This window comes from Vicugna pacos, chromosome 22 (assembly GCF_048564905.1).
Source record: "Vicugna pacos chromosome 22, VicPac4, whole genome shotgun sequence".
Taxonomy (NCBI): Eukaryota; Metazoa; Chordata; class Mammalia; order Artiodactyla; family Camelidae; genus Vicugna; species Vicugna pacos.
Genome location: NC_133008.1, coordinates 8,543,429 through 8,570,906, shown reverse-complemented (window position 1 = coordinate 8,570,906; position 27,478 = coordinate 8,543,429). Strand labels below are relative to the sequence as shown.

At 52.6% G+C, this 27,478-nt stretch overlaps 3 protein-coding genes across 9 annotated transcripts in view; 1 reads left to right on the top strand and 2 right to left on the bottom strand.

Moving 5' to 3' along the window:
• UNC5A (unc-5 netrin receptor A) overlaps positions 1-1,289 on the top strand; it is a 59,450-nt gene extending 58,161 nt beyond the window's left edge. The window contains exon 15 of the mRNA XM_031689342.2: positions 122-1,289. Within this exon, the coding sequence (XP_031545202.2) occupies positions 122-287 (166 nt within the window). The 3' untranslated portion in view covers positions 288-1,289. The remainder of the gene's footprint in view (positions 1-121) is intronic.
• On the bottom strand, positions 1,260-21,849 carry HK3 (hexokinase 3). Of its 2 annotated transcripts, XM_072947181.1 has the most exons (20): positions 21,796-21,849; positions 18,327-18,414; positions 14,772-14,893; positions 10,879-11,041; positions 10,530-10,684; positions 10,325-10,444; positions 10,143-10,238; positions 9,210-9,309; positions 8,946-9,129; positions 8,313-8,468; positions 7,926-8,159; positions 7,310-7,605; positions 7,060-7,199; positions 6,858-6,977; positions 4,446-4,541; positions 4,174-4,273; positions 2,348-2,531; positions 2,076-2,231; positions 1,676-1,909; positions 1,260-1,589 (listed from the first exon to the last, which is right to left on the bottom strand). In XM_072947181.1, the coding sequence occupies exons 3-20, from the start codon at positions 14,865-14,867 to the stop codon at positions 1,445-1,447; spliced, it is 2,775 nt and encodes a 924-aa protein (XP_072803282.1). In that variant the 5' UTR covers positions 14,868-14,893; positions 18,327-18,414; positions 21,796-21,849; the 3' UTR covers positions 1,260-1,444. The 2 variants fall into 2 exon arrangements, with proteins under 2 accessions (XP_072803282.1, XP_006199011.1); XM_006198949.4 differs by lacking the exon at positions 21,796-21,849 and having other exon boundaries at positions 18,327-18,685.
• A 1,997-nt stretch (positions 21,850-23,846) lies between these two features.
• UIMC1 (ubiquitin interaction motif containing 1) overlaps positions 23,847-27,478 on the bottom strand; it is a 95,610-nt gene continuing 91,978 nt past the window's right edge. For all 6 annotated transcript variants that reach the window (XM_072947186.1, XM_072947182.1, XM_031689339.2 and 3 more), the window contains 3 exons: positions 25,886-25,949; positions 24,851-24,893; positions 23,847-24,326 (listed from right to left, as the gene is read on the bottom strand). In XM_072947186.1, coding sequence (XP_072803287.1) covers positions 24,116-24,326; positions 24,851-24,893; positions 25,886-25,949 — 318 coding nt within the window. In that variant the 3' untranslated portion in view covers positions 23,847-24,115. The remainder of the gene's footprint in view (positions 24,327-24,850; positions 24,894-25,885; positions 25,950-27,478) is intronic.

The following is a 27,478-nucleotide window of genomic DNA, read 5'->3' as shown; positions in this document are numbered from 1 at the left end:
CAGCAGCTGGGGCATCCAGTGCACTTGGCTGAGGGGAGGCCCTGCCCTTGGGTGGTCTGGGAGGGAGGAGGCGGCAGCTGGGTGAAGCCAGGCCCCTGACGGGCTCCCCTCCCTTCCGCAGCCATCTCAGCTTCTTTGCCTCCAAGCCCAGCCCCACAGCCATGATCCTCAACCTGTGGGAGGCACGGCACTTCCCCAACGGCAACCTCAGCCAGCTGGCTGCAGCAGTGGCCGGACTGGGCCAGCCGGACGCGGGCCTCTTCACAGTGTCAGAGGCCGAGTGCTGAGGCCGGCCAGGCCCACAACGCCTACACTCTCACCAGCTTTGGTACCCGCCAGGGACAGGCAGCAGCCAGACAGGGCCCTCCCCCCACAGCGGGGAGAGCTGCGTGGACAGGCCCCCTCCTGGCGGAGGCTGTCCCCTGACACTGGCCCTTCAGACCCTGCCCGCACTCCCTCCCCTCCATGGCCTGCCTGGCCAGGCTGGCACTGCCACCTGCTCTGACTCTGCCCTGGCCCCCGGGGCCCAGGGTGGACGTTGCCTGGAGCCCGGGCTGGGCCCAGCCCATCTGTGTGTGTATGTGTGTGTGATGCTACCTCTCCTCCTGCCCCAGCCAGGGGGCCGCGCACACACGGGCATGCACGCACACGACGGGCTCGGGACGTGGCCCTGGAGCTCCTGCCTGAGCTGGACCTTATGCAAACATTTCTGTGCCTGCTGGGTAGGGGCACATCTGAGGGGCCCGGCTCCAAGCCTGCAGGACTGAGGGCCACAGCTGAACAGGGGGCAGCCCCTGGATTCAGGCACACAACCACCACAGGGGCATGTGCCCACGCATGTCCCGTGTGCTCTGTCACACACATCCCCCGACACACACATCTCATGCTGTACACCTGGAGGCCGTTCACGTCTCTCACGCCCGGTGTCAGTCCACACCTGCCTCTCACATGCTGCCCTTCTCCCACCCACCCAGGGACACCCGACGGCTCCTCCCTGATCCTCCCCCTGCCCCCCAGCCGAGAGGAGCCCTGCCCAATGGGGCGTGTGAATATGCAACGGGAGTCCCGGGCTGGACAATGGCAAGTGTGCGTGCTGTGGCGTGCCCGCTCCTGGGGCTGGCCGGCGCCCCCGTGAGGGGCCTGTCTTGTGAAGCTTGTGCCCTGACTCTGTCTTAAGTGCATTCGTGCACTTACACTTGGCCTTATGTACACAGCCTTGCCCGGCCGCCGGGGCGCGTAGGGATTTTAGCGGACGTGAATGTAAATAAATTATATATATATATTCCTAACCCAAGTGCTACTTCTCTCGGGGAAAGCTAGGCGTCGAGGCTAATGGCCATAAAGGGTCACACGTGGCTGTCCTGGAAGTCCTGGGTGTCGGCCTGGCTGGGGAACAGGTGGGGTCCCAGCCCTGGTCCAGCAAAGCTGGTTGCTAGAGACTTCTTCAGACATGGGTCATCTGGGCCAGGCGACAGGCAACAGCAGTGACCAGGGCAGCACCTTTGCCAGACCCATCCTCCGACTGCAGGAAGGTGACTGCACAGCGAGGAGCCAGCTCTCGCACCGTGGCTGCCACCAGACTGGAGAAGCTGTGAGGGGGAGAGATGAGGTGAGCCCAGGTCAGCCAGGCCCCCTGTGGCCATGCCTCCCTGCCCAGTCTGGAACCCAGACTCACTGGGGGTGCATCTTGTAGAGGGTCCCATCCACCCCTACGGACACGGTCAGCTCTTCCAGGCCCCGGTTCTCACGGATCTTCTCCACCACGGCAGCCACACCTGCCCCACAAAGCTGGGCGGCCCGCTGGGACACGGCCTGACACACCTCCAGGACCATCAGGGCATCATCTGAGGTCAAGGGCAGCCCCAGAGCCTCCAGGATGGCTCGGACCTGCCTCAGGGCCAGGCTGTCACTGGGGACAGGAAGGACAGAGCACAGAGAGGCAGGATCCTGCATTAGCTCCCCAGCCTCATGCCTTCTCCGCCCTCTAGGGTGGACCTCCCTCCAGCCAGCATTACGCCCAAGTGGATAGATGAGGTCCTTTTGGAGGTGGAGGGAGGTAGTGCAGGGATCAGCACCTTTCAATTTCAGAGAGAAACTTGGTCTTGAAGATGTCCCTGGTCTGAAGGCGCTGGGTCAGCTGGCCCCGGAAGAGAACTCCAAGTCTGGTCAAATGCAAGAGGACGTGGCGGACGATCTCCCCCAGGTACATGCCGCTGATCATCTTCTCAAACCTGCATGAAAGTGTGTGTGCACAGGGCAGGCGATCCCAGCCCTGTGCTGCCACCAGCCACCAGCCACATCACCAGTGACAGCCATCAGCAGGCACCCCTCCTGGCCCAACCCACACCTCTGCTTGCCAGGATTGATGGATGCCTGGTCCACACTTGCATCAAAGTGGGTGCTGAGCATGCCGAGAGAACCATCATCCCCAAAGGCACCCCACTCCATGTTGATGCACATGTGGCCTGAGTCCCCGGCCACGCTCGCCACGTTCCGGAGCTCCTCCATGTAGCAGGCATTGGTGCCGGTTCCTGCAGAGAGGCCAGATGGCGTGGGAGCCATTTGCTGGTGCAGACACGATCTGTCTGAGCCCTTCCCACTGAGACGGCAAAATCTGGGCTCATTTCCTACCTCTCCATCTCCCCACGCTTATGGCCTTTCCCAGGACCTGGTCCTCCTTCCTTTCTTATATCCCTTCTTCAGGCTCTGCCACTATCAAGCCCCCGGGCCTCCACTACCTCCCTTCTCAGCACCACCATCAGTGCACTTCCCCTGCTACCCCAGGTTGCTCCCAAATTGCCCATCAGTCATGTCATCCCCCTGGGAGATGTGTGACAGCCCCAACTGTCACACAGGTGACAGGCCCAAGCCTTCCTGGACTGGCCTCCCAGGTCTTAAGTCAAATAGCAGGTGCTGGGCCAGGAACCAAGAACAGAAATGAGACATAAGGAGCCCCACGGTGGCCAGAGCTCGGGCAGTGTGCAGCAACTCCGATACTGCCTTTGTGTGCCCAGAGAGAAGCACAAAGTAGAGCACCGTGAGATCCCCAAGCCCAGGGGAGTCTTCCTGCCTAGAAGGCCAGAAAAAGCTGCAGAGAGGGAGTGCTGTTTGGATTTGACCTTGAAGCCAAGAAACTTCCAGGAAGAGGGCATGCCCTGGGTATAGGCATTCCCTTCCTCTCCCCAACACACTCAGCTCTAAGCAGGCGGGCTCCTCATCTGCCCCACCTAGAATTCCTCCATCCAGCTTTTATTCACACAGCAATCTGGGCCCGCCTCCCCCTGAGCACCTCCAGTGCCGAGGTCTCTCCGTTCAAGAAGCTCCCAGTCTCATGCGAGGCTGCCACGTACCTCCTGCTCTAAGAGACTGATGTCTAAGGAGCTATGGGAGCCCTGCCCCCCGCCGCCCCCCCCCCCCCCGCCTAGCCAAATCCCTTCTTTCAAGGCTTCCTTTTCAAGTCTCACTCATGTGGGGGCCCCTTTCTCTCTGAATCAGCCTTTTCACCCTGGCGTTTAGTCAGATTCAACTCTCTCTGATGACCACGTGCTTTTCTGGGCCCAGTCCCCACCAAGCGGTCAGTCCCAAGAAGGCAGGTATTTCCCTCTCCCTTATGTGTCTTCCTGACCCTTCATCCAGCCCCGAATCGGCCACAGGATAGGTGCTTAATAAAGACTACTCAAAGGACTGTCTCAGCTCACTCTCGGCACATCCCTCCTGCCACCCTCGCTGGGGTCCCACCCAGTTCCCAGCACTGAGTGTGCACCATGAGTCAGGGGTTGTGCTACACCTTGTCCCATCTCGTTTCACCCTCAAAACCCCTTAAGACAGGCATCATTATTATCTCCATCTTGGACATGAGGAAGCCGAGGCTCTGGTGATTCGCCCCAGGTCATACAGGTGGGAACTGGCAGAGCGCGTGTTCCCACCCAAATCTGTGTGACTCCAAAGCTCACATCCGTCTAACAGATTGAGGTTCAGAGAGCTTAAATGACCATGAGTCAGCAGCTAGCTGGGCTAGACACCCAAGTTCCAGACTCCCGGTCCAACAGAGTGTTCCAGGGCCCTGCTGGGTCAGGTAGGAACGAGGCCAATCCCCAAGGACAGGGGAATGGTCCAACTTGGGGAATCAATGGGAGGCAGTGAATCAGCACAAACGAGCAGCACCCTTCTCACCAACGATGAGGCCGACTTCGCAGCGCGGGTCCTCATAGCCACAGGACATCATGGTCCCCACCGTGTCATTGACAATGGCAACCACATTCAGCTCCGTTGCCTGTGCACAAAAGGATGCTGCCAGTTGCTGGGCAACGTGGTCGTCACAGCAACCGGGGCTGGACCCAGAGGTCTCTGCTACAGAGCGCGCCCCCTGTCAGGAAGCGGGAGACCCTTTGCTCCCCTCAAGACCTGTTGCAGCCCCAAAACATCCCTGGAAGCAGACTCCTCACCTGTCTGCGTCTGATGGCTTCCCGCAGCAGGCACACGACGTCTTGACCCTCACAGTCAGATGCATTGAAACCCTTTGTCCAGGTCAGGAGGATGCCCTGGGGTGGGACCAAGAGGAGGCAGGAAGCTGGAGGGCCCTTGGAATCTCACTGTGCCTCCCCAAAGCCTGCACCCCATTGGAAGGCAGTATGATTCCCACCCCAAGGAGGATCCTGTGCCACCTGGATAAGGCCTTTCCCTCTGTCCCCTCCCAAGTCCCCAGAGGCTTCCAGAGTAAAGAAACCTATTAATAACCATTCAACCTACATCTTCTATTTTTAGTGTCAAAATGCTCAGATGGTCTGAGGGTCTGGCCATTTTAAGACATCTGCCCAGAAGGACTGGCCCTTCATGATTGGATTAGAAATGAACAGAGCTGATGAGATGAATACTGTGTGTGAGAAAGGAAAGGACAGAGCAGTCTCCATCGTCCAAATGACAGCAGAGTCTGCTCTCCCAGAAAAAATGAAACCAGAGTCACGCGAGAGGAAGGAATTCTTGGAGTTGGGACAGAGCTGTGTCAATGGGAGGTTCACTCGCATGTTCCAGGTACAAGTGAAGAACGAACGGAAAAACCAGAATACAGGCACCTGGGCAGGACAGGAGGGGACAAGACAGTTTACTGTGAGAAGCGGACCTTAAATTGTGAGCTTAGTGACAAGTGCTCTTTTCTTACTGTGTTTCCTCTAAGGGCGGAGGCAGGGGGAACTATTCCACTGCTCTTGAGAGAAAATAACTGCTATGCCCAAAGCAGAAACATAGAGAGGAGGACTGGGGATCTCCGGGGCAGGAGGCTTTAGAAATATTAACTGACATTTCCTCCACCAATATTTCCTTTTATCCCTTTTTCCATGTAACCACAGCTGGAGTATTCTGTGCTCTTTGTCTCAAAAACAGAAACCAGATAGAGTGAGAGCAAGTGAGAGGGAGTCAGTTAGGGGGGCACCAGATCATGAGCAACAGCAAAGCTTCCCCGCTCCCAGACAAGAGACAGGTGAGGCTGGGGGAAGTCAGAACCAGGCTCCAGATGGCTTCCCAAGAAGGGTGTCCTAGGCCCTCCACCCTGGACATGCCCCTGTGGGGGAGGGGAGGAAACCGAAGGGATTTGGGTCATCTGAGAACAGTGGTGGCCTCTGCCATCCTTCCCCTCTGTGGAGAAGCTAAGGTGTCAAGGGAGGTGTTGAGACACAGAGAAGAAGAGACAGAGTCCAAACAGCTGGGCCTGGACAATTCCCCAACGTCGCAATTTGCATGCACATTCTATACAGCGAAGGAGGGGCCCCTACCTAAAGAAGAGGGTCCCTGAGTTGATTAAGTTTTCACCCCTGAAAAGAATGTGGGCTCAACATAGAAACTGAGTCCAGTCACAGAAAGCTAATAGGATCATGTTTCCTGCACGCCTGATTTTGCACACAGAGTCCCACCTGCTTCTCCCACAAGGAATAGTCAAAAGGTGCCAGAATGCTCAGCCTGGAGGGAGCAGACCAGCAGAGAGACACCGCCAGCTGCGAAGGAAAGCAGAGCACAAAGGCCCGTGTCTGAGAGGGCAGAGTGGGAGCAGAGCGCAGATGAAAACCACAGCAAGGCTGGCAGGAGTGGAGGAGGCAGGGCTCCTCAGGGAGCACAGGTGCAGAAAGACCTGGTGGGCGCCTTCAGGGCCCGTGAGCGCCTCATCACAGCAGCTTTTCGGCACAAGCTGGGGGCACTGGGGAGGAGACTCCTGGGAGCTTAGACGAGGCCTGGGAGGAGCCGTCTCCACGCCAGGCCTTAGGTGTGTGTGTGGAGAGTCTGGCGTCCCTGTTGAAGCACGCGGAGGTGAGTGCAGAGTGGGTGCCGCACCTAGACCTGTGCCTGCTGCTCCGACCCGAGCCAGGCCCTGAGAGGGACACCAGCCAGGCCGGGAGGGGGAGGGCAAAGAAACCACACAGCCACAAGCCTTTTCGAGAAAGAGAGCAAATGCTGCTCCCCGCAGGTTCCCTCAGCCAGGTCACAGGTGCTTCAAGGAGACACGCAGTCTGTCCTCTGGTCAGCCCCGATCTCAGCCCGTGCTGCTCCCAAGTGCACAGACCTAACCCTGGCTCCACTCTCCTGCCCAGCGGCAGCCCCCAGGCTTATTCATGTCTGTCTCCACCCCACACCTTTTCACGGCCCTGTATGCCGGGCCACTTCACCACACCCTGGCCACCTGGGCATACCACAGGTCCTGTGCCCAGTCTGGGGAAACTGAGACTGGGTGCAGGCCCAGCCCAGCAGTGCCTTCGCCCACCCCTCTCACCAGCCCTGGAAGCCCTCTCCGGGCCTCCTGCCCACTCCACGAAGAGTGTGTTTGGTGGAAATCCCCGGAGGATGGCTTCCCCCCGCCTTCTGTCTCTCACCTGGTCCAGGCCGAGCTGCCTGCATGGGAAGGAGAAGGTGAAACCCAGGGGGAGACTCTGGCCACTTAGGCCCTGCTTCTGCTGGAAGTCCACGATGCAGTCCACAATGTGGTCAAAGAGCTGAGGGGTGGGGCGAGTCAGGGAACAGGACACCTGGCCCTTCCCCCTGCCCAGACATCAACCCCAGGCTGTGAGTGAGTACCTGCTGTCCAGAGCCCTGGGCCACGCACTCCGGGATAGAGTAGATCTGGCTGGAGATCTGCACACCTCCTGTGGCCACACGCACCAGGAGGACCCGGAAGTTGGTGCCCCCCAGGTCCAGGGCCAGGAAGTCCCCACGTTCTGTGGAGCAGAGGCCCTCAGTCCCAAGACAGAGCTGGTGGCCCCACCCTAGCATATGCTGTGACCCCAGGAGCCCGTGACCCAGCCCCACAGTCAGGCCAGGTCCCTACCGCTGCCATCAGGTGTGGCCCGGACGTAAGTGGGCAGCATGCGGAGGGAGGAGGCCTCTCCTCGGAGCCCCCTGGCCATGGCCTCTCGCATCTGTGCCTGCACCGCTGCCAGCTGCTCACAGGTCACCCGGAATGGTGCCAGGGTCTCCTCCAGCAGGCGCCGGTGGGCAGCCAGGCGGGCAGCCACAGCAGTCACCATCGCCACGCCCCGGCCGCCCCCATCCACAGAGGGGATGAAGGAGACATCACATGTAGGGGCCAGGAGCATCACTGTCTCCTGCAGAATGCTGAGGAACCTGCACAGACACATGGCAAGTTCACCCTGGCTTGGTACCTGGACCGACCCCCAGGGCTTGTTGAAGCCCTGGGCTCCCTCACTTCAAGCCAATTCAATTCTAAATCCGTCTGTGCACAACCATACATACAGTGCCCCCAGCGACCCCCTCCTCTGACCTCTTCTGGCCTCCCCTGACCCCCGTCTGTCCTCACTCTGCTTGGGTGCCATTTGTACCCACTGCCTTGTACCCATGGTACCAGAGTGCCTTCCAGGTGTGTATCACAGACACACACATGTTCCTGCTACCTGCTCACACAAGATCATTTGTATTCCCAATACCTGGGGTGTCGCTCAAACACTCGGCCTCCAGTGGCCACAGCAATCTGAAGTGTCTCCTGCTCGCGGCTGCGCTGGAGGCGGGAGAGGACGGCGGCCAGAGCAGCTGCACAGAGCTGGGCAGCCCGCGTGCACACAGCCGCACACACGTGCCGCACGAGCTCGGTATCTGAGGCCCTCGGACGCAGGCCTAAGTCCTGCAGGATAGTGTGCACACGGGCTGCCCCAGCAGAGGGACTAGGGGGGACAGGGTGCTGCTTTGGGGCTCAAGTAGCCCAAAAGCTCCCTGCCCCCCACCAGAGCTCTATGGCTACTTCAGGGAGAGAGGATTCCGCCCCCCACCCCAAGCTGAGAATCCCTTTGTCGCAGCCGCTTGCCTCCCGCACTTACTCCTCCATCTCAGCCACATGTTCCAGGAGGATGCCACCTCTGCTTAGCAGGGCAGGGGAAGTGCAGCCACCAAAGAGGACCCCGCGCTGGGCCAGGTGAGCCAGCACCAGCCGCACCAGCTCACCCAGGTACAGTCCCCCAATCATCTTCTCAAACCTACAGGCAAGGAGGGTGGCTGGATAGAGACTTTCCTAAGCCCTCAGCCCACCTGGCCCCACTTCCAGGAACTCTCAAAGAGGGGTGATTTTCTTTGGGGCCCCTGACTGAAAGTTCCAGAAGCAAATGGCCTCCTAGGAGACAGGTGGCTGTTTACCCAGACCCCGCTGTCCTCTCTGGCTTAGGTTAGGTTCAAGGGGGTTCCTGGAGGGTGGCAGGACCGAAAGGAGGGCAAGGAGACATTTTGCTTGGCTACTCCCAACCCCTAACCCCTGTCGGAGCTGGCAGAGTCAGGAATAAGGGAGGGCCAATGGTTGAAAACTCTGCATTCTAGAACCTTGATCCATTCCTTCCTTGAGTATGGCTGGGGCCCCCAGGATGCAACCCAGAGACCCCAGAGGCAAGCAAGAGGGTGGGGCCTAAGGGCTGGAGTACAGGGACAGTGGAGAGGGAGGGAACAAAGCAGTGACAGGCCACCTCTGGGCACCCGGATTCAGGGACTCGTGGTCCAGGATGTGGTCAAAAGTGGTCAGCACTGGCCCCAGGGCCCCATCATCACTGAAGGAGCCCCACTCGATGCTGATGCAGACGCGGCCCCGGTCCTCATCCAGCAGAGCCACATGCCGGGCCTCCTCCATGTAACACGCATTGGTGCCAGTGTCTATAAGGGACAACACCATCAGGGCCTGCAGACCCAGCAGCCAGGTGCCCCACTCACCATCACAAATGCCCATGGCTCACCTACAACCAGCCCGACTTCACAGGGCCCAGCCCCCGGCTCACAGCCCATCATGGTGCCCACTGTGTCATTCACCACAGCAACCACGTCAATGCTGTAGGCCTAGACAATGGAGAGGGCAGTGGCTGGGGCCTGGTTTTGAGGGACACACCCAGAGCCCATGAAATGCGTGTTCTCATGGCCCACACATTCGTGTCACATGTGCTCTAGGCCCTCCCACCCATCCCACCCCTGCCTCTTGGCTCCTTGGCCCCTAACTCAGGCCCCGGAGGTCTCAGGGTTCCCAGCCTCAGCCATCACTTCCAGAACACCAGTGCTCCCCACAGGACCAGGACGAGGGTGAGCAAGCACGGCACCTTACAGGCTGTGTTGTAGGCAACTTGCTTGCTCACCCTGGTCCTTGCCTGGCTCCCCAGGCCTGCTCCTCTCAGCCCTGACTTCCAGCCACTCACACAGAAGATCCAGATCGGCCTTTCTCAGGCATCCAGACTTTTGCATGTGCCCTTCTATGAAATGAGACCTTCCTCCCCAGCCTCAGCTCATGCACCTGGCAACCTCTTCCTTCAAGTCTCTGCTCAAGTCGTGGTGCACCCTTCCCTGTGCTCCCAGAGTCATCAGGACCACCTTCTCAACAGGGACAACCTTTTATTGGAATGCTTTCCCCACTAGACTGTCAGTTCCTTGAGGACAGGATCAAGTCTTTTCGTCTTTGTTTCCCCACATTGGTCCTGAACATTTATTTGACCTTTCTTAGCCTCAGTCTCCTTACCTATAAAATGAGAATGGTAGCAGCATTTACCCGAGGGTTAAACTGGATAAAGGATACAAACAGGAGAGGAAAGCAGGCCCCCCCAGAAGCACGGCACAGTCTGCATGTGCCGGGTCCAGGTCCAGGCCACATGGGCAGCCCTCCCAATGCCCCTGCCTCCACTCACCCCCTGCCTCTGGATAGCATCTCGCAGCAGCTGGACCACATCCTGGCCTTCCACACCACTGCACCTAAAACCTTTGGTCCAGGAAATGAGTGTGCTCTGGGGGCAGAAAAGTCAGGTCAATCCTCCAACGGCCTTCGTGGGGCTGCAGCCCACCCACTGTCCCTGCAACCACTCCACCTCACCTTGTCCAGGCCTGTCTGGTGACAAGGGAAGGAGAAGCTGAACCCAAGCTGCAGACACTGATTGCCCACAGGGAGCGCATCCAGGAACTCAGACAGGCAGCGGGCGGCAAAGTCAAAAAGCTGTGGGACCAGTGAGGGGCTTAGCTCTGCCCACTGGAGCTCAGGCTGCCCAGCAAAGCCCGAAGTCTGGGTAGTGAACACTCACCTGCTGACCAGGACCCACCATCACCTCTTGGGGGATCACAAACTCCCGGCTCTGGGGCTCCATCCTGTGCCCTTCAGTGCCCATCAGGGTCACCCAGAGAACACGCAGTGAGGCTCCTATGGCCCCCAGCTCCAGCACCACGAAGTCTCCTTGCTCTGGGGGCAGGCAGGTCACAGAAAGGCATGCAGCTGATGAGACCGAGCCCTCTGCCTCCCAGAAATATTCCCAAGGCCCAAAAAATCTCGTCAAGGGACCACAGAGATGGGGACAGGGATGAGGAGCTTCCCCCTCCCCCAGATCAGAGCCCTCTCTGCAGGCCTGGCCACTCATCTCCGTCTATGCCACCCACCAGTGCCATGCGGGACAGACCCCACATATGTGGGCAGCATCCGGACAGTAGGGGCAGGGTTGGCCTGCCCGCTCAGCGCCTGCTCCATGGAGTCCAGGAAACTGGCTTGGATCTGCCGCAGCTGTGCCCCTGTCACCTTGAACTGCCGCAGGCACTCCTGCACCTGAGGAGAAATAAGCCAACAGCTGGGTGGGAGCACTGCTGGCCTAGCCAAGTTCCCCAACTCCAACCAGGACAGAGGCCAGCCTGGCCCGGCTCAGACCTCCCTTCCCCAGTCCAAACAAGCACCTCTCCCCCAGCTTCCCTAGGGGCTGGCCTGATCCCCGCTTGAGCCCTCTGTGAGCCTTGCTGATCTCCCCCGCGCCTGCTCATCCCCATCCCTCGCCTCTTCACACATCCTGGCTCTCTTGCTGCTCACAGCTTGCACCAGCTCCTACATCCTCAGAAGGCTTTGTTCTGGAGGGAAGACCCTCCCTCTTCCTCCTGCTCCGTTCCCTCATGGCTTCTTCTCAGCTCCATCGGTCCCCTGCCCCCTCCAGTGCTTTGAATTCAGGATTGGCAAGGCCTCTGCCTTGTCACCCCATGACTGATTTGCTCTGGCTTCCCAGAACCCAGGGCCGAGCTGCTCAGTGAATTATTGTTGGATGAGCAAATGAATGGACAAACGCATGGATGAACTTCAAGTTCAGGTGTGTCCCTCTCTCAGTCCAGTCAACTCTGGAGCCTGAGCAAGCCCAGCCCAGGAGAGCTGGGGGGGGGGCGCACCATGGAGGACAGTCCTCCCACCAGTCAGCCATCCTTGCCATAGGCATTGAGTGAGCCCCTCATATGCACCCCGCACTACTCTAAGCACCATACCTGCACAACCAGCCAAGTCTGCTCCTGTGGAGCTGAGATTCCAGCTGGGGTGGAGGGGGAGGCAGGAAACAAGCACAGAAATATATAATATGGCTCTGGGAGTAACGGAAGGGAGGAAAGGCAGAAATAGAAGCTCGGGGATGACCAGGGGAGGAAGAGGTATTTTTGGATGTTGGTTGGGGAAGGTCTCCCTGCAGAGGTAACCTAAATGAAGGACAAGAACGAGCCATTTGAAGATCTGGGGGAAGAGCACAAAGGGATTTTCTTCAGAGCGGATGGATTTGGGGAAAGGCTGGGCCAGGGGTGGCTCAGAGTGAAGGGAGAGGGGGGCAGGCACGGAAGGCAGCAGATGGGACACCCCAGGTTCTTCTCCACCAGAAGCCTGTTGTTGGGAAGCTTAAGAAAAGCTCCAAGATCTCATGTCTATGTGGAAATCTCCCCTGTTCAACCCTCTGGCCTATCCTTCAAAGAGGCCCCAGCAGCCTCCCTGGGTTCGTTGGAAGGTCCCACCCCGGACCCCATTCTCCCAGACAGCCTTTCCCAGGCCCCCACTGCCTATCTCAAAGGAATTCCATCCCTATAACCCACTGTCCTACACTGGGCCCATATTTGTAATCACTCGGGCACCTAGATAACAAGGCAAGGAGAGCCAGGGAGGAGGGGCTGCCAACTGGGGGAGATGGGGGTGACTCAGTCTCACCCCTGCTTTAGGAAGAGGATGGGAAACAGACCCCTAAGGAGGCAAATGATCCTAAGTGGAGTGCCAGATATTCCATTCCGTATCCCCGTTACAGCAGGTGGCTCCCAGTAGCCATGCACGCTAGGAGGGGTTATTCCTATGTCACCAATGAGGAAACCGAGGCTCAGAGAGGGACAGTCATCTGCCTAATCCAAGCAGCTATTAAGGGGCAGGGTGGGACCTGGAACCAGATCTGTCCGACTGCAAAGGTGTTTCCACATAAACGTGAAGCCTTACAAAAATTAACAATTTCACCTGAAAGGAACCCAAAGCTCTGATGAGGGTTGCAGTAAAGAAACCCCACAGGACTTGGGATGAGAGCATTTACATCTGAGATCTTGCCTTGCCACTTCTTGGCTATGTGGCCCTGGGCAAGTTAAACTTCTTTCTGACATGATAATATCACCCCCTATGCAACACCAAGAGAATAATAATACTCAAAAGGCCGCAGGGGCCAAGTCTTGTATCTCAGGGAGTGGTTGGCTTGCGGCAAGCCCGCAGGAAGGATATGCTGATTGAGTGGCTGCTGTGGCTCAAGAATTAAAGGGGATAATGCATGTGAAAGGGTAGAGTGCTGTTCAGATGTGAGGGATGCTTTATTATTGCTCAATGACAACCGCAGAGGTATGGAGAAGTCAATGGCTAGAGCAGATCAATGTTCCTCCTTTTCGTCCTGGGTGCAGTGAGAGGTGCATGAGGAGTGACTAGGAGGTGGCAGAAGCCTCAGGAAAGACAGGAGGACGACCCTGCTGTGTGGGTTGGTCTGGGCCCATCCCCTCACCTCTCTGAACAGGGTTTGTCCTCTGTCCACCAGAACAAAATCAGCACCCACTTCTCAGAATTGTTGTAAGGACCGAGCAGACAGCAGATGTGAAGGGGTGGGACTGTGGCCGGCCATGCTCAGTGGCCATGCTCAGTGTGGGCGTGCTCAGGGGAACGTGGGTCCCCTTTCCTCAGCGCACAAGTGCACTAGCAGCCTGGAGAGCCGGATTCCATGCCCCACCCTGGTGACAAAAACAGTCCTGAGGGAAAGGATTGGGCCAGGACTCAGACAGGTCTGGGCTCTGACCACACGTGGTTAACTAATCTTCTCCTCAGATCATCGTGGGAGAGGGAGCTAAGGGTGAGGCCAACAGTGCTGAGGCCACAGGAAATCTGATGTTCCTGTGAAGTTCCCCCAAAGCCAAAGGGAATTGTCTTTAAATGGCAGGGGTGTTCAATGGAGCTAACAGGGTGGGTGTGGGACCCCCATGGGAGTCTCAGGAGGGAGGGAGCAAAGTGAGAGAGGAGATGGTGGCAGGCCCCAGAGCCCTGGCAGGGCCAGCCCCGCGGCCCAGCCGGTACTCCCTCCTGTGGCCCGGCTGGAGGCCGTGCACAGAGGACGTGTTTACAGCAGGGTCTGGCGCAGGGGTTAGACAAGTGTAAAGTGGGAGCGCGACATGCAGTGAGGGCGATACCCCCCCAACCCCCCAGTTTGGGCAACAAGCCAAGTCCAGCAGATGTCAGAATGGACTGGAAAGTAAAGAAACTGCAGGGAACAATCTGAGGACCCTTCCATGGATGCCTCCTTTGCGCAGTGTCCCCATTAGCTCCCTTAACCCTGCTGGGGGTGGAAGGATTAGACTTTATTTTCCTCCATTTCACTGATGAGGAAACAGAGATACGAAATGACTTACCCAAGTGTTTCCTGCTAAAGGGTGTGGTAGGCAAGGGCATCTAAATCTTGGTCAAGATAACAGAAAAAAAGAGAAACTCACCCTGAGTTAATCTGAGGCAGGCACATGGACCTACTGCCCAATAACCTCCAAGTTGAATTCTGCACTAAAATCCTCTGTGTGCCTGACCACAGTGGCCGTGTTGTGGCGAGAGAGATGTGCGGGAGTGAGTAGAGAAGTGGGGATGGGAAGGGCCTTAACCCAGCTTTCTGCCATAAAACCCCAGGAGGGTCCTTTCTAGACTGAGACAGCCCATCCTGGGCAGGGCCGGTGCCTGTGTGGCAAGGCAGCAAAAAACATTTGGACCTGAAACACCTCGGCTCAAGCTCCTGCCATGCCTTAAACTCAAGGCATGACTCCTGCCTAAGCCCCCTCTTCCTCAGCTGTAAAATGAGGAGATAACCCCCACCTTGCAGTGGTGCGGAGCCTGGAAGAGAAAGCTACTAGATCAAATGTGAAAGACTCAGTAAGATGGAAAGGGCTGCCTGGGTGGGAGCCCATGGCCCTACGGCACCTTCAGCGGCTCCTGCTCTTGACAGCCTTGAATAGGCATGAGAACAGGAACCCAGTGCTGAACTTACCAGCTCAGAGCTGTTTGAGGGGCAGGGCAAGGCTTCCTGGGGGCAGCCGGGAGCTCCATCCCCTTGCTGCAACCCTAGAGGCCCCACGGAGTCCATGTGGTTCCACGGTGTGGGGTGGCCGCCTATGGGAGGAAACGGACAGCCTGGGTGAACCGGTACTCTGCAGGCAGGCTCTTGGAGGCCGTGATGCAGACCCTTAGCTTTCTCGCTTCTGAAGGGGACCAGGAGGATGTGGGCAGAGCTCAGAATCTCTGACCATCGAAGACCCTTTAGTAAATAACCAGAAGGCCCACATTTTCCAGAGCATGGACAAGAGAGCACAGGGAAGACTGATCTCTAATCCCAATGCCATTCATTCATCCTGTTGCTCACTCACATTTACCAGTCCCTGATCCCTACCGTGCCAGATGCTGGGGTACAGACGGAGCAGGCTGGGCCCCACCTCAGACACCTCACAGCTTTACCAGTGATCATAGTATGGTTGACACAGGCAGTGATAAGAGATGGACTTGCTGCTGCACTTGTGGGTTTGGGAATGTGCTGGAGGTTTGGAGCAATGGGTGTGAGGTAAGGAGGAACCAAAGACCTCCTGGAGAAGCAGGCAGGCTGGCTTGGCACACTTATGCCAAGTTAAGGTGTGTGAATTTCATGCTGAAGAGAGATGTGGACAGGAGCGGATCTGTGCTTCAGAAAAGGTTTCAGTGGTGCCATGACTTTGGGCAAATCATTTATGACTTCTTTGCATTTCAGTTTCTTCATCTGCAAAAAGCAGGAGAAAATAATGCCTACTGTCACAAGGTTGTCATGAGAATTAAATGGAGCCACACCAAGGAAAATGCCTTGGGAACTGTAATGTGCAACACAAACGTCAGGGTGGGTTTTAGAAAGTGAGGTGATGCTGAGCTGAAAGAGCCCTGTGCTCAGCGTTGAGGACCCAGCTCCCCACAAAGGAACCATACCAGGCCTCTCAATCTCAGGCCTACTTTTTTTCATTTGCAAAATGGGGACACACATATGTCAAAGGGCTGTGTGGAACAAATGAGATAATGAGAGCAAAGATCCTTGCTCAGAATGCGCCTTCAGATTTATGTAGCTGGTTCTGAAATGAAATTCTAGGAGCCTCAATTTCCTCTTCTGTAACAGGACAAAAGTTCAGTTGTGCAAACTAAGGAAGTTAATGGTTCTGAAAGTCCTCCGCACACTGTAAAGGACTGTAGAAATGTCAGGGATTTTGCTCACTCAAGCTAGAGGTGGTATTGCTGTTCCAGGAAATTCCCAAGAGAGCCTTCAATGATTCAGGTGCCCTTCATGGGTGGAAGAAAAGGGAAATGCAGTCACGGGCCCAAGATGGGTGGAAGGCATCTGGCTACTGAATTATATCCCCTCTCCTCCTACTGCAGCAAAACTTTGAGAAAGTTACCTTCCCGCTTATGCAACCTCTCCCCACCTCCTACTCCCACCATGCCCATGAATTTGCCCTCCCCGTGGTCATCTGTGATCTCCTAGCTGCCCAATCCTAGCTTTTTCCTCAGTCCCAATCCTTCCTGTCCTCTGTCAGGCGTGCAAAGCCATGCGTATTCTCTTCACTGCAAAATTCTCGTCCCTTGGCTTTGAGAGTCAGTCTCTCCTGGGCCTCCTTCCTGAGTCTCTCACAGTCTTCATCAAAAACTCCTCTCCTCTTAAACAGTGGGGCTCCCAAGTTACGGAAAATAGTTACCTTCTCCACACTCCCTCTTAATCTCACTCATCCCCAAAGTTTGATTAAAACCTGTGTGAAGGCTCCCAAATCTACCTGTCCTGAGCCAAATCCCAAACTCCTATGGTCTGTTAGCATCTCTGGATGCTGGAAAGGGCTCCTCAAACTCAATGGTCAAAGCCACATTCATTTTCCTCCTTCACTTTTCCCCATGAAACTCTTTTCCTGGAGACATTCATGTTGCTTGTATACATCCATGACCCTCAACTCCTCTGTGCAATCTGTTCTCAGGCTGAAAGAGCATAGAGCGGGAAGAGCTCTCCTGTGTGTCCCCACCTCCTGGTTCCCACAGCCTCTGCCCTGGACCTTCCGCTCATCTGATTATTCCAACAGTCTCTTAATTGATACTCTTTTGTTTGTTTGTTTCGTGAGTAATACTTCAATCAAACAATACATATCCCACAAGAGATGTTTATGTTTGGTAGGAAACATCAGAGTTTATATGCCACCTTCCTGCCACAAGCTCCGGGTATCGCTTCCCCACTTCTCCGGCTGCCTTTTCGCCCAAAGGCAAAAAGACAAAAGACAAAAGACAAAGGACAAGCATCCGTGGAGTTCAGAGCCAACACCCCCCATCCCATTGTCAGAATCCATTGATCACAAAGTGGTCTGGAGAACCCGGTCTGCACTGGAAGTTACTCTCTTCCATGCCTTTGGTTGCAAGATGAGATTCTGAAACATTTTAAAAGACCGTGACTTGGAGGGAGGGGTATAGCTCAGTGGTAGATTAAGTGCTCAGCATGTGGGAGGTCCTGGGTTCAATCCCTTCCTAATTAATACTCTTGCTCCCTTCTGTCCACCTTCCCATCCCACCAATGCCCAACACGTTACCAGAGTGACTGTGCAAAAATAGATTTTATCATGTCATTCCCCAGCTCTATCTCCACTAAGAAAGAAAGTAAACCTTCACATTGTGATAGCTCCTATTGCAGAAAAGAAAAGTCCAAAATTCTTTATTGTGGCATTGCAGGCCCCTCACACTGTCCTCAACACACGCTTCCCCTCTTGCTACCCCCCTTCATACTCCAGCCACACTGACTATGAGCTTTGCTCTGCTGGCCACCCTTTGCTCACAGCCTTCCCCGGAACTGTCATGTCTGAGTCATCGCTGCTTCTTCAATGCCCAGCACAGGGCTTGGCGTATGTAGGGGTTATGGGGAGTTTTTTCTTATTCAGAGAACCAAGGAATCAGTTTCCAATAAATCTCCCCAATGTCACATAATACCTACACTCAGTTTCCAAATCTGTCAAACATATGTTCCATGTGTTACAGGTCTGCTTTGAGGATAAAATGGGGTAACCAAGGCAGTTACCTTTGAAAAGGGCCAAGGGCTGCTTATGTGGTGAGATTTCACTCTCCTTTTGAGGCCCCGCTGGCTCAATCATTCATTCACTCTCTTACTCATTCCCTCTTCTATTCTGACATTTATTCAGCACTTCCAACATGCCAGAGACCGTGAACCTTCCCCAGGTAGCTCCAGTATTTATGTCTGTCTCTTCCAGCTGAGAATCCCTGTAGAGGGGGACCTGTCTCCCATATCACTAAACCTCCAGAACGCAGCCCAGGATCTATACGTGTTTGAATAACTGTGGGCCTCTTGGCTTAATTCAGCTGAACCAGCTACACAGAACGAGCCTCCCTTCTGGAAGGTGTCCCAGGGGCCTCTGCTGACGATGGGAACCACCTTGGAGGTCCAGCCAGCTTAGTCTTTCCAGGCTCAACTCATCTACGTTGGACTAAACAGGAGAGATGAGGGCGAGGGGCTGGCCCTGAGGCAGGAATTAGATGAGATTCTTACCTGGAAGAAGCAGCAGCTGATCACCCTCTTCAGACCTGGGCTCTTCTCTCGATATGAGGCATCCCACTGACCTGGTTTGCACTCAGAACTGAAACTCATGAGCGATCTGAGTTATATTGTCCCCAAGCCCCACCCTCTTACTGGGCATCAGCTAATTCAGGAAGATGCACTTCCCTCTGAGTCTGCCCTAAGAGGAGGCCGGGTTAGGCAGGGCCGTGATGCAAACTTAAGCAAGATGACTGCAGGAAGTTGGGAGTTCTGAACTGGGTCAAGGACCCTGGGATATCTTCTCTGCAATGCTGGGAGCATTGTCTATTTTACAAACACTCAGTCTTGAGTTTTGAGGTGATGGCTCACCCTTAGAAAGAAGCTGGAAGAGCCTAGCCTGAGAAATATGCAGTCCAATGGACAATTTCCCAAAATGCAGAAGGACTTACTAGATGAACAAGAGGCAGTGTGGGAGCACAAGAGGAAACGGCTGACTCTGCCCTCGAGTGGGCAGGGAAAGCTGAGGAAGCTGAGCCCTGAAGGAAGGGTGACGGTATGCCAGCAGAGCGGTCCTTGACCAAGAAAAGAGCATGTAGAGGGTCACGAAGCACAAGGCACCTTCATGGAATGGGTGGCGACCCCAAGGGGCCTCCAGAGGATACGTGTAGGGGAGACTATATGGCGGGAGGGGCAGCAGCCAGACTGCGGAGCCTGGCCTTTAGTCTGCAGGCCAAGGTTCGGGGGTAGGTTCACACCATGGGGCTTCTCTACCGGAAGGGGAAGAGGAGTCTCAGGCTGCAGTGGAACTGTTGGCCACCAAGCTGGTTTTCCCTGAACTAGTCTTCTTAGATGCACAGAACCTTGGGGTATCACTGTGCCCACTGCTATGGTCTAAATATTTGTGTTGTCCTTCCCCGTCTAATCCTTATGTTGAAAGGTGCCCAAGGTGACAGTGTTGAGAAGTGGGGTCCTTCAGCGGTGATCAGGTCACAAGAGCAGAGCCCTAATGAACGGCTCCAGAGTTCCCTTGCCTCTTCTGCCACATGGGAACACAAGTTGGCAGGCTGCAGCCTAGAAGAGACTTCATCTGACCATGCTGGCACCCTGACCATCCAGCCTCCAGAACTGTGAGAAACATGTTTCTGTTGTTTATAAGCCACTCAGTCTGTGGCATTTTTTCTTAAATAGCAGCCCAAATGGTCTGATACCCACCATGGTAGACTAGACATACTTCACCAGTTTTCACTTCAGGGAAATTGGTGAGCACTCTAAAACTTGAGGCTACCTCATCAGCACTAACCCCACCATTAACCATGAACAGTACTTGGCCTCCACATGACACCAGGATGGAGACCAGGGACGACAGCTACCTTCAGTGCTGGCATGACTGGGTCTGGAAACATGCCAGGCATCAGCCCTGCTGCACAGTTCACTGGTTACCAATCAGGCATATGGGCTCTGAAAGGCAGGGAAGTTGGGAGTGGGGGTGGGCAGGACAGAGTAGCCATCATCTACAGCATAGTGTCCTGCCTGGCCTGGGGCTCCTCTCTCTCAACTGTTCAGCTGGGAGAGATTATGGAACTGAAAGACCCCGCTGTGATTCATGCTGACAGTTTGCAGCCTCCTGAGCCAGGGTGAGGATACCCTCCTGACAAGCAATGCTGGGGCTCTTCATCCATGTTTCTGAACTCCTGTGTCCATTTCCCCAGGAGAAGTGGTCCCGGCATCCTTGGCCGTATCAGGGAAGGTCTGGATCAGGGCCCACTGAGGGAAGAGGTCTGTGAACCGCTATGACAGCCCTAACTGCAGCAGAGGCATAGTAGGGGTCAGCAGTTCTCCTCAGACACCAGATGACCACTGACTAACAAGGGGAAGGACGAGTTCTGACCATGCTCCCCCATAGCCCTCAGTGCCTATCTCCAGCTGTCCAGCAGGAACTACGGGACGGGGAGAGGTGGTCGGCTGGAGGAAAAGTGGGCTGTAGCCTGGTACTGTGGCTAGGATGGGAGTCAGGCCCTCCCTGCTTGGAGCTGCTCACAAGTTTGCTTCTCACAGCTCACAGTGCCCCACAGCCAGGCATACAGGCCCTCAGGCCCCAGAAAGCGTCCCATCGTTCCCGCTATGCCCTTCTACTCCGATGAGCCTTGTAGCTTCTTCTACACCCATCACGCTCCTTCTTACTGTTAGGTTTTCGTTCATGCTGATTTGTCTGGAATGGCTCCCCCTTTGTCCTCTCCAGTCTTTTCACCTAACTTTTCCTCATCCTTTAAATTATACCTCAGCCATCAATGCTGGGAGCCTTCCCTGACAAGCTCCTCCTGGCCCTGATACCAGCCCAGCAGTAGCAAAACTATTGATCCCATAGTGCCTTGATTTCCTTGTATCATCGCATTGACTACAAGTCTATTAAAGGCTTTATCTGTTTGTGTATTTGTTTTCCCCCACTATACTATGGCCCCTCAAGAAGCCCATATTCATCTTTGAAGCCCCAGGGCCTAGTTCTAGGTCTAACATGAAATAGGTATCAGTTAATTTTCATTAAGTTGAAGAGCCCTCCCACAACCTCAATCGTGCAGGGCTTTTGAAACTGAAGAGTTCATATTCCTGACTTCCTTGTACATACGGCATCAGCAGCCGTTCCACCTGGGGTTTACACACTCTTCCATCTTCCCACCGGTACTACCACCCACTTACTACCTGCCTTCCCCCACCCCAGTTCTCATCTGGGTTCCCCCAGAAGCAGACCTAATTTGAGTGCAAATAGTTTAACTGGGGAGCAATCCAGGCAGGGCTAGGATTAGGGTGACACACATGAGGAGCTGAGCTACAAAATGTAGAGAATCTCTTTTCAGTTCACACAAGTGCCAACCCTGCCCTTACATGAAACCCAAGAATGAGGGCCCCAGCCCTGATCCAGGCAACACTATCAAGAGTTGGAAGCAAGACAGGAAGGGAAGGAAGCTAGCAGAGCATACATAAGCTGCTGCAGGGAGCTACTGAGGCTCACTCCCCCAGAGGAACTCTGGGAGGCAGGCGGAATGCACCCACCTGAGGTGAGAAAGTTGGGAATTTATCCTCCAACTCCTGCCTTTCACTGGCTGAGGGCTGCCCCAAGGGGCCTCATTCCCCGGCACTCCCAGTCTTTGCCACACAGAAGCCTAGAGAAGTGCTAAGGAGGGTCACAGGCTCTATTTCATACCCTGTATGATGGAACAGTGAAGTGTCCAGGGAAAACGGGCAAGGCACAGCCTCCACTAGAGGGCTGTTGCAAGGGTGAGATGAAATAACACCACCACAGTGCCTAACGCAGAAATCACCTTCCCCTTCCCAATTTATCACAATAGCTTATGGAGTTCATGGCGCTTCCCACCTCTTCATGTGTTGGCAACAGCAGCGGAACAGCTGCTTCTCATCTTTCAAAAGAAGCAAAACAAAAACAAAAAAAACAAAAACCCAAGGGCCCTAGGAGAGCTCTAAATACCTCAGCTTGCTGTGGAAGGCTGGGGCCTGGTAGAACTAAGGTAGTCGAATTGCCTCTTCTCACACCTGCACTTCACCTCTCTCTGGCTTTTCCACCTGCCACTGTAACACTATTTATGACATACAAAACTAGCATCACATTGAGTAACAACTGCTGCCATTCACATGAGATAGACACTGTGCTTTTTTACACATTATCTTACTCCTTCGAACCCTGTAAGACTTTTCACATTTTATACACAAGGAAACCAGGTCTCAGAAAGGTTAACTTCTATCAGAAATAGGGGTTCAGACTCAGGTTAACGGCATACTCTTTCCATTGACTTTGTCTCTTTACTGTCTCATTAAGGCCCCTCCCAAAGGACCACTGGCATGGAGAGAATAAGGCAAATAAGCAGCCTTTGCCAAAGACAAAGTGGGGAGGGCCTGGGGAGACGGCTGTCTCCCCCAGCTCCACATCGGCTAATAAACAAGCCCATCAGTCCTGGTCCCGCTGATCCACACCCTCCTCCAACAATTTGCCACTGACTGATGTTCTAAGGAGACTGCTCAATTTTAAGTTAAATAATTCACTTTCTAGAATCAGCCCCTTTCCCTTTTCTTATCTTCAGGCAGAGAGATAAACATTCTATCCTCTGTTTACAGAGCTTAACCTCCAATAAACTGCCATTTAATGAGAGAAAACTAGTGAGAGTTAGGCTGATGGAACATAACTGATAAACTACTTTTCATTAGAAGGAAAACAGGAAAATAATCAATACTTGAGTCAAAATACAGCATTTTCTTTAGGACCAAAGAAGCAGGGCACTGTAGTCTCACTGCCATGGACAAAAAGTGGTTTTATTTGTTACTCTGAGCCTTTGCTTCCTCATCTGAAAATTAGGGAGAGTAACTCCTACCTCATAGGGTTGCTGTAAGGATTAAATAAAGTACACACATTGCCTGAATCATAACAATTGCTCAAAAAAAAAATAACAGCAATTATTCATGTGATGCTGGCCACAATGTCAGCATGATCCAACACCAAGACATGAAGGAGCAGAGTGAGCCTGCCATCCTGCCTTCTTCTAACTCAAAGAGCTTGTGTGCAAAGACACCTAGGCAGGAAACAGCACATTAAAGGCCTATGCTGTGCCTTACATCTAGCTATCTCTGAACTCCCTACTCTAACACACACCTCACGTTTGTTTTACAATAAAGGAAAAGAAAACTTTGGACTTGGTAAACCAGAAGTTAGGAGAGTCTGAAAGGTGTTCTGTTTACTTTGTCCCAGGATCCTTTCCTGGTCGGCAGCCACCTCATACCACCTTCCACGACATCTTCAAATCAGCTTGGGCCAAAGCTAGCTTTCTTAACATCTTTGTTTGGTCATCTCCCCTCAGGTAGTTGCTTCTGCCATTCAATATCCTCTCATCTTTGGAGTATGCCTGTGTGCTGAGGAAAGACTACATCTCTGTTCTGCACTGGAAGCTCCTGGGCAATGTGGTCAAGAATGAGCACCCTTCTACTAATGTACTGAACTAGAAGCTATTTCCTGTTGCTGCTATGCCCTCTGACAACAAGAGAACCAATCTCGGTTCTAGCAGATGAATATGCAAGGCATGCTCACTGGTTAATCCAGGAAGAAAAAATAATTCTATAGGAACTAACAACTGAGTGTTCACTTACCAATTCCTGACAAGAATGGTAGGACATATCCCTTAAAGGTCCTATGCTCTGCCCGAGAATTCTTAACTGGGTGAGGCAGCAAGATGAAATGACAGGTCACTGAGTGGTAGGGATAACAGAACAGAAGTAGAACTCAGTGCCCTGTCATCTTCCAGAATGATGTCAGAAAAGGTCAAGGGAGTAACCACACAGTGTTCAGAATTGTGCACTATACTTCCAGTGAATATAGGTAGTGTGTCAAAGACCAGTAATGGAATTCATTCCGAAACATGTAATTTATGAGTCTGAGAGTCTGAGTCTGAGAACTAGCTCCAAAATTAAAATATCCCTCCCTCAAGCCCCACAACACAGAGAAAAAAAAGCAGCATCTCCATCTTACTGAAATAAGATTTCATACAAACATAGATAAATATATTTAAATTTTCTTTTAACTATAAGTTAATTCGAACAGACTGTTATAATAAAACAGAATACTATACACAGTTGTCTGTATAGCTCATAGAAAACATAAAAACCAGAATGCTGAGTCTGTGCTGGTGGTAAAAACTGCAGGGTCAAAACTTGCTCGACAATGAACTGGAGGCCACTAAGGCTTAATGAACTTGGCCCACCCCTATTGCTAATGGTTTTGTCAACCTTCAGACCCTAGAAATTTAGGATTTCCTCCTTCTTCCTCTACCGGCTTTGGTCCGTGTCCGACTACCTGGCCGGACAGTAAGTTGCTTCTTGAAGTCCACTAAGCAATCTGTGGCTTCTGAAATAGAAACAAAAGACTTGATGGGAGACTCATTTAAGTCAAGATGTGCAAGGGAACTCTGCATTTCTTTGCTGCAGCCTGCCTCTTCTACCCCTGGTGAAGGCACCCTAGAGAGAAGGAGAAAAAAATCAGAACGCAATACACACCTGCTAATAAGCACTGAGTATGTGTCACGCGTTGTACCAGGGGCTTGTACATATACTATCAGTTCACGTAATCTTTCAAATGATCCAGCCAGGTAAGTACTATCATTCCCCTTTCACAGATGAGGACACTGGGGAAACCATAGACCCAAAGCCACACAGGCAGTGAGAAAATGAGGGTTCAGACTCAAATTTCCAAGCTGTTTGAATTCTCAGTCAGAAGACCAGGGCGGGGTAGGGACAGAAAGGCAGGGAGGAGTAAGACAGCTTTTCCTCTGCTTGTTTCAACACCACGAGTGAAGTGAGGGAGCTGTCCAATTCTTCGCCCAGGTTTACGGGGGTCACAGAGTTATATAGAGAGAGGTCACACGGTTGCACAGTTTTCTACTTTAATAGTTTAAATACCAAACTGTACACAGAACAGAGGACTGGGCCTCTGCTTTTCTAGAACGGCTGACAGTCACACTTAAGGGCACACTCCAATTTACCCGAAGGCTCCTGTTTCTGAAAACTTGGTCTTTATCTCTGCATCTGTGATGAGAGAAAAAGTAATAATGCTGTTAGTAGTGCTGTAATCATAACACTTCTCACCGGTAATACACTTTTAGGCACTGCTCTTCCTCAGGCTGACCCAGGTAGCTCACATCCCCAGTCCCCAGACCAACGGAATGGGAGCATTAGCCTCCAACAGGCTCAGCTGCTGAAGTACCGAGGTGAACACTTGTGAATGAATAACCACTGAATAAACCTACTCCCAATCTGGACTTGAGGAACAAGGAGTTGCCATGGGAAATCTGCTACCTGCAGAGATTCACAGCCTGCTGATCTAGAGGCAGCAGGCTATGCAGCTCAGAGATGCTGCCTTTTAGCCATCAGAAGGCACAACAGATTTGCTTGATGGGAATGAACTACTAGAACTAGATGATAAGCAGAAGTCCCTTTCCCTTGTACACCTAGTAAATTTTAACAACAGCAACTGTTAACAACAACAACAGTAACAGTAGCAGCTAACATTTACTGAGAGCCTACTTAGGAGGCTGGTGTTACTAACTCTATGCAATGTTCTTGAACAGTCCACTCTACTCCTTAAAAATTAAACACAGAGACAAGAGCCACTTCCTACACTCCCTCAGGAGCATAGGCTGAAACACTAAGCTAAAGGTAACATGAATGAAGCACAAAACATACGGAGACGGTAGTACTGCCTGGTTTTCAATGCCTATTCCTTTAGAAGATAACTTGGGGCTTGTGCCATTCCCCTGTGATTTGGAAATGTTTTCTCCCTAGTTCAACAGCCAGTCCAAATTTCAACGTTTATAAAGCCCGAAACAAAACACATGATGAACAGGGTATTTTCCCATCTTCCTTAGGGAGAGATGACCTAGACCAAGTCTCAAAGGCTGGCTGACTGGGTCAAATGTGCACCCAAATAACTCCAGCAAGGAGTTAGGGGAGTTGGTAGTGGTTATTCTTACTGGAAGGCCTTAGGCAGATGCCCAGAAAACTGGTGCTGGGATCCTCACCTGCAGCCTTGTACTCAGACTGTTCCAAGAGACTGAGGAGTCGGCCTTCACTGTGACCTTTTTCCTGTGACAGAAAAACAGATGAAAGAGTTACACCAAAGAGTCTAAAATACAGCTTCCTTAGCCCAGATCACACCTGTCTCCAGGAGAGAAGAGGTGTGGGGGCACAGCTGTAGGAAAGTCTTCTGCTTTCTAATAAACAAGGGTAAATAGTAAAAAAGCAAACTGTGATAAATAGAGTACATCTTTATGCCAAGAATATATCCAAGAATGGATATCAGAGTCAAGACAAATTATTCCACCAAGATCGTATTAGAGAACAGTAGCCTTTGACCTGTGAGAGACTTAAAATGGAAAACAAATTTCAAGGTAGCTTCTAGAGGCAGTGATGCCAGAGGATAAACTGGCTCTATGGTATAAGCACAAACCTGTAAGCTCCAATTCCAAATTATCATCTCAAAATCACCCCATTCCCACAGGGGTCCCTCTTCTTCTGTCATGACAGATAATGGCTTCTCCATCTCATGTGCAGTGACTGCTGTGTCAGGAAGCCCAGAACATGGGGTTGCTGCTTGATCTCTGATTTCTAAGCCAAGACTTGCTCTGCTTGATCTCTAATCACAAAGCCCAGAAAGCACATCCATCTTCCCAGTGACCGGGGCCAGACCCTGCAGCTTCCTAAGGCTGAGCACACAAGGTGTTCAACAGAGTTGATAGTGAGTATGTTCCTAACAATGGGGTATGACTGGATATCTTTTCTGGAAAGTAATTTGGCAGCATGGTACAAGAGATTTTTAAAATATTTAAATCCATTTCCCTAAGAGTTCCACTTCAGGAAATCTATTCTAAAGAAATAATGAGTGGTACAAAGACTGATTAATGTTTTAAACACAGCCTTATAATACAGCAGAAGTGGAAAGAATTTGAATGTCCAATAATATAAGAATGGTTCATTGCCTCTGTGTGACAGAAACATTAAGAGTATTTTAAAAAACAATTTAAAAATAAATTCAAGAAGGTACTTATGTTACAATGTTAAATGTATACAATATACACACATATGTGTATATACACACACACATATATGTACATATATATAGTATGGTGTCAACTACATTAACAATGCATAGAAAAAAAGATTGGAGAAAAATAGGCCAAAATACTAAAAGATGTTATCTTGAGTAGCTAAATTATGGGTGATAATTTCCCCCAATTCTTCATACTTTTTTTGAACTTCTCGTATTTTCTACAATGAGCATATATTACTTTTTAATTAAAAGAAAAATAACTTTACAAAGTGCAAGATATTTATTTCAAGATAAACAGAAGAAAAGGAAGGAGGGGAGGGTATATAGCTCAGTGGCAAAGCGCATGCTTAGCATGCACCAGGTCCTAGGTTAGATTGCCAGTACCTCCATTAAATTAAAAAATAATAATGATAATAAATAAAATAAATAAATATTACCTCCCCCCAAATTTTTTTTTTAAATAAAAATAGAAGAAAAAAGGAAGGAGGGAGGATAGAGAGAAAAAAAAGCCCAGAACAGAACTGTGCAGAGTTAGGTAGCCTTTCCTGAAACACTCCACACTTAC